The following is a 16256-nucleotide window of genomic DNA, read 5'->3' as shown; positions in this document are numbered from 1 at the left end:
TCACCAGAATTGTATTTGACAGAATTCGATAAATGAATACCACTGGTTGATTAATGCTGTTTGTATTTTCAAGCTATTGGCTACCACTAGTTGATTAATGCTGTTTATTTATTTATTTTTCTTTTTTTAAGCTATCGGCTACCACTAATTAATTAATGCTGTTTATTGATTTTTCTTCATTAAGCTATCGGCTACCACTAGTTGATTAATGCTGTTTATTTATTTTTATTTTTTAAGCTATCGGTGTATTTTGTGAGCTAATCAACTGTTCAATGCGAACCATCCATTGATATCACCAATATGGGGGAGAGGAGTTTTAGATTAAGTCAACATTCATCTATTAATGTCTTATATTGTAGAGAATTGATATTTAATAAACTTAGTGGCAGTTACACCACACTAGTATATAATTAAGTTCAAAGGACTTACCAGCAATTTTTATGTTCATATTTTCATCTAGCAATAAATTTTCAGCTTTTAAATCTCGATGAACCACATTCCTTTCATGGCAGTAATGGATAGCAGATAGTATTTGCTTAAATTTATGCCTCGCTTCTTTTTCACTCATCCTCCCATGTGCAACCAAGTGATCTGAAAACATGCTCTTTATTAATATCAAAAAGAGTTTCTAAAAGCTTTAATAACCTATGAACTAAAGGTACATGTTGCAATCAAATTAACTTTTGCATGTTATAGGAAAACATTAAAGTTCAAATTAAAAATATAAGTACAACAATAAAGGTTGATTCAAACTTTTTGAATAAGAACCTGTTTTTATGAATTAGTAAAACAAAGTTTAGTTTATGAGATTTTGTGAAAAATCTCAAAATCAGCAGCCTGTTCAGTATTTTTGTAAAAGGTTTTGTTTTTTGTGAATAAGTAAAAAATCGACTCATTTTCTACGTTTAAAATTAATGCAGAATTTGGGTTTTTTCCCGCTCAGCTCCTATTTTAGGAAAATAGGGTCCTTATTTTGAGATTTTGAGAAAAATATTATTACAAAATAGCCAAGAAACTAATTATATTCAGAATAAAATAAAATATTGACCATGGTTCAGTATTTCTTTAATAAAATGACTAAAAAAGTTTTTAATAATTTTGAAATAAAAATATAATGAGTATTGAAACTAGTCATTTTTGTCAGAAGTAAATTATTGTATAGTCCCTACACTCATAATATTTAACCAATCTGAGATTTTTTTTATTTCAATTATTGTTCAATCTAATCATTAAGAGATGAAAAAAAAATTTTGGAATGATAAATCTGAATAACATAAGATTTTTTGCTGCATTTAAAATAGTGAAAGCCCCATATTCATATTTTTCTAATATCTTGCCTCTAATTATTGAGTTTTTTCATGAAACAACTTAAGAGCACTGAAAATTTTAAGAGTAATGATTCAATAATAAAAGTAAAACGAATAATATAGTACAATAAACAGGGTTCCCATTCAATTTCAGAAAAAAATTCCTCGAATTTTCCAGGTATATCAGATAAATTTCAATGAAAATTCATACCATATTTAATCTATACCATGCAATTATATATTTTTTTAATATCTTATATAACTATATATTTTTCTGATATCTTACCTCCAAATATTGAGTTTTTTCGTAAAACAATTTAAGAGCACGAAAATTTTAAGAGTAATGATTCAATAATAAAAGTTTAAAAAAATAATATAGTACAATAAACAGGGTTCCCACTCAATTTCAGAAAAAAATTCCTCGAATTTTCCAGGTATATCAGATAAATTTCAATTAAAATTCATATCATATTTTACCTATACCATGCAAATTTTTATCAGAAATCTTTGATTTTTTTTATTTATTTGTCATGTCAAATATTAGATTTTGTGAGCAATAACATATAATAGAATGAGATTGGTAAAATTATCTGATTATAGATTTAATACAGGGTGGCCACTCAAATCAGGTTTCAAATTTCCCTGATTTTTCCAGGTTTTCCAGGTAAAACTCCTAAAATTTCCAGGTCAGTGTGCTTTTTGCCTCATGAAGCCTCATGTGCCTCATGAAGTGTGCTTTACTCATGAAGTCCAGGTCAGTGTGCTTTTTTCCACATTTCTTGTACCATCCTTGTAGGATGGTACAAGAAACGTGTCAATATTATAAAGTATTTAATTTAAAATATTTTTTTAATATTATTTTATCATCTTTGACTCAGGGGATAGAGTGCTAGCCAGGTCACCTGATGGGAATAAGGTGACCTGGAAAGGTTCTCTATTCTTTAAGAAGCCATTGGAGTTTCATGTGGCATTTTAGTTTAACAGAGTTATAATGGACCAAATTTTGATGCAAGCGAAGTATTGCTAAGTTGATGGTATTTCAACTGTTTCGCAATAAATTTATATTAGTAAAATTAAGAAAAATCAAAGAAAAAATTCCAGCTTTTCTGTAAAAATCCCTGATTTTTCCAGGTTTTTACCAGTATAAAAAAAATTTCCTGATAATTTCAGGTTTTCAAGGTTTTCCAGGTGGGTGGCCACCCTGTAATACTATTGCAAGTATTTACTTAAAGAGAATTAATCTCAACTGGTTAAATTTTAATAAGTTTCTATTTTTTCAGGGGATATATTAATAAAATTTTAAGTGATTTTAAATTTTAAAATTATTTTTTAAATAAATGCCTTTTCTATATACCTTACCTTTTCTTTAAAAAAAAATGCGCCCTCAGATAAACATCTGATAATTATAATTTTCAGTATAAATTATAGAAAAAAGCTTTCAAGTTGTTCATCAACTTTTTTTTTAAAGAAATTTTGTGTACAGAGAATGTGTTTTAGTATGCCTTCAAATTTTTTTTCTCATGAACTACAAATTTTTCTTTAATTTTGATAATGAGTGAGAATTACTTTTTGAAATATAGACATAAAATATTAGGAAGGAAATATATAAATTATTTAGGATCAAATTCAGTTATTTTGTAATATTACACACTTTGATAAATTTTTACAGTGTTAAGTGAGTGCCCTTTTAAAACTCTGCATTTAAGCACCTTTCCTTTTTTTATTCCCGGGGAGAACTCTGCAATAGAATAGTTTGAAATAAAAACAGTTGCTCATGGATTATTTTTAAAAGCAGAATATAACAAGTGGCACATTGGGCACCCGAAAATATGAACCATAATTTAATTGTCACACTAATTGAAAAATCTTTGCACTCTCATCTTTAAAACATAAATTTTATGAAGAGAATTCTTTAAACATTTGAAGCAACAAAGATATTTGCAAAGCAATAATAGAAGCTTGTGAGCAGTAGTGAACATGAAATAATTTAAGAATATTATGATTTTTTAAAAGAATAACATGATTAATCTAAATATGAAGTACAGAAATTTCAGTTTTCAAAACTTGCATAAAATACACATTTTATTAACTTACCAAATATTTCACCTCCACTTGCATATTCAGTAACCAGATATATCATTCTTTCAGTTTCCATAACCTAAAAGAAAATTCTTATATTATTAACTAATATAACAATAAATTAGAGTAGTAAAATAAAAATTTAATAAAGATATCTGAAGCATGATTTGAGTACGATGATTGGAAGGCTTGCCCAGTAATTTTGATAATTTAAAACGGTTAAACGACAAATAACTTAAAATAAATAGTTTTAATACAACTGAAATAGTTGAGTTTCATTTACAAATTACAAACAGTAATTTTTAATTGGACAAGAATTTTATAAATTTTGTTGAATGAAAACTATATGGAACATTTACAATTGTTCTAATAAAGACTATTGTGAAAAAAAAAAAGAATGTCCATGCCTTTTTTGTTGCAATTTATAATTATTTTTGAACGATCAAACTAATTTTTTAAAGCAAATTTTGAACAAATGAATATGAACAAGTCAATATGAACAAATTTTTAAACTACGGTAAAAATTTAATTAAAATAATCGGAAAAATTTGTTAAAAATATTTTTAATTTTTTAAAAATCCGACTTGTTTTGCATCAATTGACAATGTTGCCAACATCAACAGAAAAAAATGGTAGTTTTGATGAAATAAAAAATATTTTATGCTAATTAATGTACAATATAGAAAATATTCCAGGGGTGAGGAGTTTCAGGTATTTTTTTACAACCAATAATGGGAAATATGAGGCAAAAAGTATTAATTAACTTAAAATTTAAATTTCCTGCAATACTTTCTGATTACAATTGACATTAAATCTTATCAATAATAATCATTTTTTATGTCCTTAAAATAAATTACAATTTTGAACAGTTAAATAAAAAATTATGTTAATGTTTGATAGTTATAACACAAGTTTAAAAAAATAATAATGACAAAAATTTAATACTTCTTAGCCAAATTTAAATTATTAAAAAAATTTTAAAGTTTCAAATTGGATACTTTAAAAAAAAAGGTCTCGCTTCAATTTTAAATTAATAACACATGTTTTAAATTCTCAAGAGCCAATATAAAAAAAAGTTCGATTTAGAGAAATTCAAAAAAGGATTTAATGAACTTAATTTTCACAAGTCTGAAATGAAGAACAACAAAATTTTAGGAAAGAAAAGCTAACAAATACTTCATAAAAAAAGAACTTAATAAAAATTACATAAATTTTAGCACGTTAAAATATACCTAAATTTTATTAATTCACTAAAAATTACACAAAAAAAATGTTATAGCTTAAAAAATTATAAAAAAATAATTTTCAAGACTGTTAATTTATTTATCTTAAAAATTTCATTTCTCAATTTAAATACTAAATAAGTAATTCAATTACTAGATTGAATAACATTTATCCTTTAACATTGTTTCTGCATTTGTATTTGCCTCAGGGTTCACATAAGTGGGTCAAACTCGAAAAAATTTATCCAGGTGTTTTTCATAGAATTCAAGGAATTTCATGAAAAACATGGTACTTCTTTCCCATAAGAAAGTCACATTGGTGTGATCAATATCTATCTTATTTTACTTCATTTTATAACTAACAGAGAACAGCCGATCCAACTCTATCGAAGTTCAACTTTGCAGCTTAGTAAATTTGAATCAAAACCAGAAGACAAAGGAACTCCTGGATCAAACATTGGGACAAACTAACCTTTTTGCAGGACTTTTTGATGGAATTAACCTGCATTAGAGTTACATGGAGAGGAAACACATGAAAACCTCCAACGGTTAGTCTAACAACAGGAGGATTTTAACTTATGATCCCTCCCTCTACCACTGAGCATATTTTATGTCAGCACTGTAGTTAGTGCGATTCTGTCAACCAGTCACAGCTGGGATTCGAATCTGGATAACCGCTCCATCCCCTAAGCCACCACAACTCGCTTAAGATCAAGGGTGTTTAAATTTATATCCTCAGATCCAAATTTTTCTTTATCAAATTACTGCCGTTGCTAGAGCTGCCAAGTTATAATAACAGCCTCATAGAACTATTTTGCCTTCAAGGACATTTAAGATGGCTATAACGAATTTTCATTTGAAAAGAGTGTATTTCATCCAAGAAAAAAAAATTTCATTTTTATTTTATTAATGTAAACTTGAAGATACAGAAATTTATTGCACACATGTTTTTATAAATTTTATCTTACTAATAACTAATTATTTAAAATTACAACCTAGAAAAGTAAATTTAGTGTTTTATGTGGTACTGCAAAATCTATGTTGAATTAAAAACTGATTAGACATCTAGACAAGAGTTATTATCCCAAATTAACAGTAAAATGATGAAAAAGAATTTATTTCCTTAATATCAGTAAAATGTCACACATTTACTTTTAAAAATAAATAATAAAAAGAAATAAATAAACAATGAAAAAATAATACCTAAATTAAAAAAAAAAAAAAAGACTTAATGCTTATAATTTGCATTTTTATGAAGAAAAAAAAAATTTTTTTTTTTGCATTAAAATGAACAAGGAAAAAATTATTAAAATAAATCAAACAGCTAATTGTATTTACTATTTTAGTAAAGTTTCCTAAATCAAATTCCATTCTATTTCCTAAGGAACAGTTTGTTTCTTCCCAATTTGCCCACACAGAAGTATATTTCCTTTTTAAGAAGGATTAAGTAAGAAAATCCTAGTATTTTTAAGAGCAACAAAACTTCCTACTGAAGTTCAAATTAAAAAAAAAAACATTTAATAGTCTATAATAAACTTTTGGTGTAGTTATCATCTTGAAATATATTTATCTGTGTATACATTATATCCTTTTTTTATTTTTTTTATTATTCTTTATTATTATCTTTTCTTATAATTTTTTTTTTATTTTTAAATTTGCAATGAAGCGTAAGTGTATTTTTAAATTTGCAATGAAGCAATTTCAAACAGAAAAAGCTATACTTATTACTGAATTATATTTAGTATTTGCAATTAGTATAATTTTTTGTTTCGCAACGTCTAAGAAGTAAATATATTGCACAGTATATGCAATGAACCAACTGATAAATACTTACCAAACATTCAACTTTTATAATTGATAAAAATTGTTTTTTATTAATCTCGTCGAAAAACATTCAATTCTAAGAGTAAAGCTATTAAAAAAATTGAGGTTTTCGAATTTTGAGTAGTCTAACATGGTCCCCTTAGTGGTAGATCAAGGCATGCTGGTCTACTCTTTAACGTTACTTTAAAAAAAATTTATATGAAAAAATTACTACCAGAATATATTTAAAAAATCATAAAAGATAAAATGCATGAAATTTGCCTATAAGAAAAAAAATCATTTCGAAGTAATACATAGCAAAACAGAATATTTATAGTAAAATAATTTTTAGAAATGCTTTTAAATGCTTGTTTACTAATAAGTGAATTTACAAGTTTTTTCATAATTATTTGTTCATAAATAATACATTATTTATAATTGTATTATTGTGTATTTGATTTGAAAGGCAATAACTTTCAAAATTTCGTATGAGCTTTATTGAATTTTTTATTTGAATGGGGAAAAAAGCACTTAAATGAGCTTTTTTTTTTTTTTTTTAGAAGTCTTTATAGAAGTCTAAACTATTTTTATTTATTTATTTTCTTTTCTTAAAGTTTGATTTTATTGAAATTGAAGATTCATTCAGATAAATAATGCCTTATTTATTATTAAACATTTAAAATAGACAAATAAATAGAAAAAAGTAAGGTAAAATGTGAATAAAAGTAAGCTTTAAAATTATGATCTATTATTAGTTGAGAGTAAAACAATATTTTTTGTTTAATGCACATATTTAGAATATATCCATATAGTTTTATGTTTATTTAAATTAAATACAATTAGTAACTTATTGAATATGTAATTTGTATTATATAAATAATGAAGGACTTGTTCTGCAAAGAGCAGTTTAGAATAATTGTCTTTTTTTCTTTTCTTTTTTTTTATATTCCCTAATTTAAATTAATTTATTGCTCATTTGTAATTTGTGAAGTTTCATCTTAGTCTTTAGAAATTAATGAGAGTGTTTTGATCTTGGAAAAATAGTTACTACTTAATTCATTCAGTTATTAATTCATTTAGTTATTATTTAATTCATTCAGTTATTAATTCATTTAGTTATTATTTAATTCATTCAGTTATTAATTCATTTAGTTATTATTTAATTCATTAGATAATGATTTAATAATAAATTAATAATAAATTAGATAATAGTTTTAATTCGAAATAGTTAGAATAATGTTTTTAGGGAGCATTAAGCATTACTAACATTTATCATATCGGTGAATATAAAGAAAAAAATGTATTCATGTCAAAACAAAAATTTGGTTGAAATAAAAAAGGTAGGCATATTTTCTTTTATTCAAAAAAAAAATTCTAACCTTGGTTTTCATGTATAAATAAAAGTTGATTTTCCAGAAAATGTCAAAAAAAATAGATAAATAATACTGAAAGAAATCTTGATATGAATTATCTAAGATCATAAAACCACGATTAAACAGAAGTCAGCTAACTTTTGTTAATTACCCTTGAGAGAGAGAGAGAAAAGTGGACAAAATTTAAATGAGGTAAGGCAACCCACAAACCTAAAAACTTATATAAGCTTTAAGAATAATTACTTAGGAAACTTTTTCTTTACCCGTGGCCATATCCTTAGAAAAAACTTATACAAAAAGTGTTAGTATAATTTAAGAATATTTGAACAATGGATTCTACATTCAAAAGCTTGCTTATTGAATGACAAAAAAAACAACAAAAAAATGTTTGAATGAATAAAAGGAGTTTATTTTTTACTTCTAATTTTGTTTGTTAACTTTAAATGTGATTATATTAATATAGACTTTAAATGTGATTATATTAATATAGACAATGAATATTAATTAACTTAAAAAAATTTATGACTCATAAAAGTGTAATATCACGAAAATGTTTTGATTCATTTTAGCATTTTTAACTATATATATATATAAGTTCAAAATGAAGAATAAAACAAAGAAAAATTATAGACATATGAAAAAATGGGGGGTGGGAAATAATATATATATATATATATATATATATATATATATCATAATAAATGAAAACAAAAAAACAGGAAGGAAATTAAGAAAAACAGCTCAATTTACACTTTTGTTTTTATTTCTTACAATCTGGTAATCTTGTTACGAAAATATTTTAAATCATTCATGAAAATTTTCCTGTTCATGTAAGTTCAAAGTTCATTTGAATTCGCTACTCGCTTTATAGATTTCATTTCATGTTTTATTGTTTTTTCTTTATTTTATTTTCTGTTTTTACGTGATATTTTTACTTATTGTGTTCTATTTTATTTGTTATAATTTTTTTGCAAAATTTTTTGAGTGCTTCTCACACTATTGTATTGATATATTTTGCTTTGGCTATATTGATGCAATATTAGAAAGCACTCTTTTTTGCAGTAAAGAATTTAAAATGAAGAAGAGTTATAGTTTAACTATCAAGGTAGACTTTTATAGAGGAGGCTAAACTGTTTGACATATCTTGGAAATATAATTAACAATGGTGGAACTGATGAGGATACATGAAATAGATTAAACAAAACTCAAACCAATTACATTATTCTCATTACATTTTGAAAAAACAAAAACATAACAAATTCCACAAAAATTAGATTAACTTTCAGTTCGATCAATCAAAACTTTGCATGGTTAAAATGGACCCCATTTCTGAAAGCTTTAAACAGGATCTTTCAAATTGGGCAAACTGTTTTTTTCATAAAATCTTCCAAAACATTTGAAGCTAAAAGAAAAATTGCTTACATAGAGTAAGTACAGAAGTGTTTCCATAATTTTGTACATTGATTAATTTTACACCATATATGTAGGTTAGGTTGTAACTAACTTGACAAAGTTAGTCTCGTTCCCTTGCTTTCACAGTGAGGACAGATAGTACAGAGAGTGAAAGAACATCCATGCCTTGTTTGAGATTTGAACCTAGGACCTTTCTGATGTGAGGTCAGCTCCTTTACCACTACACCGTCTGGTCAGCACCATTAAAAAAAATAATTGTGCAAAAAAACAAAATTTCTTTCGGAACTTGAACTTTTTCTCAATCTTATAAATCAAGTCTATCAAATCATAATTTTAGATAGTAGATAATTTTTAGACTATGTAATTAAGTACAAAAAATACAGACAACAAAACAAAAACTTCAAAATAATTATACAAATATTAAGAAGTAAATATTTTAAGACATATAAAAGGTATAACTCACCTGATATAAAGCAATAATGTGAGGATGGTGAAGCGTTTTCATTATTTGTATTTCCCGTAATATCTTCTTTAAGTTATCTTCATCTAGATGAGTTTTATCTATTATTTTAATAGCCACCTGGAATATAAATCCTAGTTTAGAAACATATTATGAAATTAAAATAGTAGAAAAATATGAATTCTAACTAAGTGAAATTGCTTTTGGATGATAAATTGAGATAGATCTTCATAATAATTACTTTTAGCTTCTTCAGTAAAACTTGCAAAACTGAACTAAATCACAGAACTTACTGTTACAGAACAGGGCTGAAAATTTTTTTTTAATTTTTTCCCCCAATTATTTAGGACAGTTCATATTTCTATGTCAGTTACATTAAGAAACAAAACATTTTGGATATTTGTTACACTTATTGCCATATGAAACGTCTTATTTTAAAAATTATAAATTTTCTTAAGCATACTTGTAATATTTATATTATAAGTTTTTTTTTACAAAAATACTCACTGCAAGAAATTTAAATAATATTAAACTTAACCTAACAAAATAAGGAGAAAAAAAGAATTTTTTTATGGCGCTTGGAGATAAGTAGCGATTGTAATATTCATCACAGATAAGACATAACACTTAAAATAGTAAAGCAAAATCTCAGACAAAGTTTTAGTTCAACTTTCCAGAATTAATTCTTTTAATATACACTAATAAACAAACCAATTTATTGATGAAAAATACCAAAAAAAAAAACAAATATTTAATAAGATTTGTCCAAAATTGAATATTTAGTGCAGTCCTAACAGCAAACAAAATGTAAAAACTTGATATATAATGTTTCACACTGGTTTGTTCACATAAAATTATATAAGTAATAACAAGTTAAGTTGACAAAAAAAAAATATTTATAATTTATCCAGGATATTTAATAGCTTTTTACAGTTTCAACCAGTTTTTATCACTTGTTATGTTATTGGTTTAATTTTAAATTAAATCAAATAACACAACAGAGAATAAAGTTTTTCAGTCTGAAATTAAACTTTATCAAGTATTAATATGTCAATGATAATTCTACATTGATAACAAATTATATAAACATATAGAGATGGGATAAAAGAATTATCATAATCAGATAGGATAGGATAATAATTCATTTTAATATTTTAGAATTGAAGTTAAGATCTAGACGACTTAAAAGAAAATATTTAATATTAATTTTATTTTAGACTTAGGAACATAAATTTTGCTTTTTTTTTTTTATGATCACTCTAACATATTGTAAAAACTATTATATAATTACTTAATTTCAATGTACAATAGTTAAAATGGCAACTTGTGTCTTGGATGACCCTTATCTTACTAGTTTAGAATATGCCTGTATATAAAAATAATAGTTTTGAGTTCAATAAAAAAAAAAATTCCCATTATATTCAAATTTCGCTTACTTTTTTAAGTTAATTGACAGTTCTCATCTTATCAAGAAATTTTTAAATAGACTCAAATGAGATCACAAATATAGTGAAATTATTATTTTAGTTTTCTTATTATTAAAACGAAAAAATGCATTTTTTAAATTTTTTTTCCTTTCTTTAAAATATTTACCTTAATATTGCATAAAATTCAAATTATAACATGGGATTAATTTAATAACAGGACTATCTAAAAAAGTAAATAAAGGAAATCTTAATAGAAAATAAAATTTTTAAGAATCTGCAAACCCAACAAGTTTAAACTTTCATATTACCTTGGATTTTTATGAAAGTAAATGCTGGCATACATTAAAGTTACTAGGCAACAAAAAAAAAAAAAGGTTTTTTTTTTTTTTTTTTTTTTAACATGGCAACTGTCAAAACTAATTTAAAATCTAGACTGATAGTCGCATATAATGTTTAATGAAATATACTAAGCATATCAAGATAAAATACAGATTTATTCTAATAAATATATGCTAACACATGATTAACAATAATTATTAAAAAAAATAATAATACATAAATGATAGTTTTAAGCAGAAGAAATAAAACTTCATTTGCTTTTCTCTTTTATTGCTTTATTTTTTAACTAAGAGCTTCCATCTTTAGGAATTCTGAAATAAACTCATAAAAACCATGTTGTTGAAATGTAAATAATGTTTTGCCATAAAAAAAAAAATTTGAAAAATTTTTCAAATTTCACCTAAGTTGCATTAAATTCAAGTCATTATATTGAATAAATTTATATACAGAGTTGACAAAAAGAAAAAAAACTAAATAAAAGCTATAAATTGTTATATATAACAAAATAACATTTACACTTTTAATAATTCAACTTACAACTCTAAGTTTCATATTTACTTTTTTTTTCACAGTAATAATAATATGTATTAGAATGCTGATCTTTTTTCTACAAAACAACTTTACAACTAAAGATCTTACAACAGATTTTTTGTAAACATATATTGATTCATATTTCCAGAATATTCATGTCATAAAAGAATTTTTTTCCTTAAAACACTCCTCTTCTTAAAAGACTCTTTACAACACACCTTTATTTAAATAAAAAAAAGGGATAAATTGACATAACATTTAATGTGCTGTTAAATATATAAATAATAATACTAACACATTAATGCAACTTTTTTAGGCTATGGACACAAGGTTTGTGATGCAAGAGTTCTAATGACTCTGCTAAAATTGTTAAAAACTTGCCAAACCCAGCATAGATAACTATCAGAACATCTTTTTTTGAATAACATCACAACAATCAAATTACCGTCAAATTTTCTTTTAGTATAAAGTGGTACATATTTAAAGCATATTTATGCAGAAATACTAACATGCTCGAAATTGGGGATATATATTTTCTAGTGGTTGCAAAATTTTTTGTTTAATGCATGATTCTTAGCTTAGTAAATTCAATTTACACGGTTTTTATCCACAACATTACTTCTAAATAATTCAAAGGTTTATATAAAATGCCACTTTTTACAGTTATTTCATGTTGAGCCTTTTAAAAAGATGCAAAAAGATAAAATTTTGAAACTATAGTTTATAGTTCTTTGTTATTATTTAAAAGGAAAAATTTGGAACAGTTGGCAAGTCTGTTTATATAACATAACACTTTTTTCTAGACATACATTTTATAGCTAAAAAAAGGAGTATTTAATACTTTATATTACACAATATGTGCACTTAAAATATGAATACCAAAACATTTAGAATCTTGATGTTATGAATTTATTCATGTTTAAAAGATCAAAAATAAATAAAGTTACCTATCCTGTTTTATCTTTCTCACAACTTGAATTTTGCCTAGATTACCTGACAATTACAATAACTCAGATTTAAAGCATTTTTTTTAAAGAAAATTATGATCTGCTTAAGTCATTTAAATTCCTTTTAAATTATTTCAAAATAAGGAAACACATAAATATCGTAAAAATTAGAAATCTTAAATTGACTTACAAATTAGGTTTCCATAGAATTAATCTTATTAAAATGCTAACATTAAAAATTCTAAAATGCCCGATTAGCAAGCTTTTGGCATTTTAACTTGGATAAATGTCATAGCAAAAATTCTATGTTATTACATGTTAAAAATAGATTTAAGTTTTGATATAATGAATAATATTCATATTTTAATAGCACATTACTAGTCATTTTAGGATAAAAATTAAATGCTACTTTTCTTATGTAATTAAACTTATGTCTGAAAAGTAAAGCCTTTTTATTACTTAAGACACAAACCACAACATGCTAAAAAAGATTTGCTTGAAGCTCTATAGTTAAGTTGCCTTAAAGCAGACATTTTACTAAAAAGAAAATAATTATAAACATTCTATTAATTATGAAGAGCATCATTTCTTAACATAAAAAGATCAGGTATTGTAAAACTTTTTTGTCCTAACCAGTTTTATCATACATACACTTAAAAATTGGTTTAATTTGCAAACAAAAGCCTTGCAATATATATATAAATCAAATAAAATATTTTCATTTCACAAAATATGAAAACTAAATTAATAATTGCACTATCTTTAAATATTCCTGGAAAAAATTGAAACTTTCAGATAAAATAATTATAAACTATATATATATATATTTATAAAAATAAGGTAAGAAAATTTTTGCTCCGAATTCATACTTTAATTCTATTTCCATAATTAAGTTTTTATACATATGCAGACATTAGTGCATTTTAACTTAATGTTTTAAATAACAATAAAACTTCATATGACCTATGATTTTGTGATTATCTAAAATTTTTGAACCAGTTTTTTGACACAAAAAAAAGTCAACTATTCTGGTAGAATTATTATTGAATGATTAAATAAATTTGAGCTAAAAACTTCCCATAAATTAGAGAATTAATTTGAAACGAATCATGACTTATGTTTAATGTCTTAATCCTAAGAAGGTAAATTGTAGTTAACACTTTTAAAGGATTTCAATTCCATCAGACACATCAAAATTATGACTTTTAATATTTTGTAGGCATGGTATAACTTTGCTTATATTGAAATCCAAGCAAGAGTTGGGTTAAATAATTTCTCGTAAAATGAAATAACATTAAAAAAAAAAACTAGCTAACGTAGTAATTAACAAATGCATTTAACAATAATGTATAACTATATAAATTGCTCGTTTGTTTAGATTATAAAATCACACCAACGAACTCGTTATAATTAAAGTTCATGTTCCATTTTGTTCGCCAAACAAAATAAAAATGCTCAAAGGCAAAGCTATAAGTATTTAAAGCTCCCATCAATTTGTTATTCTTATATTTTTTGGAATACCTGAAGAGAGATTAATTTTAATTATTTATGTCCAACTAGCTATTTCACCTTGAAATACATGTGTATGAGCGGGTGAGTTACCCACGAATTAATACCAGAAGCTGTTTTATTTAATAATTCATTATTGTGACTTCACAATTCTTGATTGGTAAATTTATAGTGTTGAATGTCAAAATAGAAACATCATTATATTGAAAAGTTTGACCATCAACATAAGGTCAGTAATCAAAACATTACACGTGTTTGTAGGTGTATGAATAGTTATGAAAACTTCTATAGCCACTCACCTTAGTTTTTGTAATTATATGAGTGGCTAGCTTGACCACAGCAAAGTTTCCCTTGCCAATGGTTTTTTCAAGGTGGTAAAATCCAACCCGAACAAGTCCCCCACCAGAATTCGCATTCGATTTAGAGCCATCCGTCGCCATATTTGGCTGGAGCCACGCGCATGCGCATTCCAGTTGTCCACAATCAAGTCATGATATCTAATAATTAATTTTAATTCAGCAATATAAAAAAAATAATATAATAATTTATTTCAATAAACACAAACTAGATCCTCTTGAATTGTTATGTTGCACCAGTGCAATATACCGCATTAAAGTATCCAAAGGGTACGGGTGAGAAACTAGCAGAATTTTTAATGCGATAAAATTTTTCAGATCTGCAAATCATTTTCACAAAAGAAATTTATTATTGACCAGAAAGAGCTTGCTTTTTAGGAAATTCGAAAATCACACTTTTCAGGAAGTTATTTAAAATACAAACATCTCTTCAATTTAAAACATTAGAAGCAACATTTTCCATTTATGCTTTTTTAACAAATTACATAACTTGTTACATTCAAGTAAGAAAACCATAAAAAATCATGTGCACTCCTAATTTCACAGATAAGACAAATCCTTTTATAATTAATTTGCTATCTCACGCTAAGCACAACATTCTCTTCTGCCGCCAAGTTTGGCCGGTCTACACTTCTCCCAATAGAATCTGGGATTTCAGCTGCAACTGATGAACTACGATTGACGCCAAAGATAGCGCCAAGTGATAATCAATTTCGCCAATATCACAGCAATCGTAGATGAGAAGTGAAAGAAAGCACAAAGCTTTCGTTGAGAATTCGTCTTCAAGAATTGAGCGTTTTATGCTTTCTTCTTTGAATGGCGATGGAAGAATGATGAGAATAACCCTTTATCAAGTTTAAAAAATAACAAAAATTTCTCTTTTCTATTGCGGTATTGTTCGAGTTGAATAACGATTTCGACAAGTTTCAGAATTTTCATATCTTATATATTATGTCAAAACGCTTGGTAATATTAAATCAAAACGGTTTAAATTTTTTACATTTGTTAAATTTTCTAATAAAGATACTATTTTGTTTAAAATATGTGAAAGGCAGAAATTAATTAAAATATAAGGAGCAGGGTTATTAATAAACAATATGCTCTTCATTATGTAGTTGATGCTATTTTGCACTGCATAATTTTCTTAAACAATTTCTACTTAAATAATTATCCATTTCCTTTAGATTTTTTTTTTTGCTGGTTTTGTTAGAGATATTTTTTTTTGTTCTTAATTTATTTATTTTTCTTACTATACATAACATATTTGAAAATTTAAATAATCTTAAATTTCCTCTGATTATTATTAATTTTATTTTTTGTCGTCTTCCTTCTGGTTTCATTTTATTTTGTATTACACTACTTTTTTTCAAGGTTTTTAACATATCAAACTTAAATAATCGTTTTTTTTTTTTTTTTTTGTCAGAAAGCGTTTTATACTTTGCTAGTTTTGCCTTTTTCTTATATATTGCACCATTGTCAAATTTACAAA

The 16256-nt window shown here is 25.0% G+C and overlaps 1 protein-coding gene across 4 annotated transcripts in view; it reads right to left on the bottom strand.

Moving 5' to 3' along the window:
* Sik3 (Salt-inducible kinase 3) overlaps positions 1 to 15453 on the bottom strand; it is a 42337-nt gene extending 26884 nt beyond the window's left edge. For 2 of the 4 annotated variants that reach the window (XM_043049986.3, XM_043049987.3), the window contains exons 1-4: positions 14711 to 15453; positions 9662 to 9778; positions 3402 to 3465; positions 430 to 591 (exon numbers count right to left, since the gene is read on the bottom strand). In XM_043049986.3, coding sequence (XP_042905920.1) covers positions 430 to 591; positions 3402 to 3465; positions 9662 to 9778; positions 14711 to 14851 — 484 coding nt within the window. In that variant the 5' untranslated portion in view covers positions 14852 to 15453. Of the gene's footprint in view, positions 1 to 429; positions 592 to 3401; positions 3466 to 9661; positions 9779 to 13092; positions 13199 to 14471; positions 14612 to 14710 lie in introns of those variants that run through there. The other 2 variants (XM_043049988.3, XM_043049989.3) reach the window with 2 other exon arrangements.
* Between the last annotated feature and the right edge of the window lie 803 nt (positions 15454 to 16256).

Source organism: Parasteatoda tepidariorum, chromosome 5 (assembly GCF_982258835.1).
Source record: "Parasteatoda tepidariorum strain Cologne lab strain chromosome 5, Ptep-v5.0, whole genome shotgun sequence".
In the NCBI taxonomy this organism is placed as follows: domain Eukaryota; kingdom Metazoa; phylum Arthropoda; class Arachnida; order Araneae; family Theridiidae; genus Parasteatoda; species Parasteatoda tepidariorum.
Note: the sequence above shows the minus strand (reverse complement) of the source record. Positions and strands in the feature narration are given on the sequence as shown.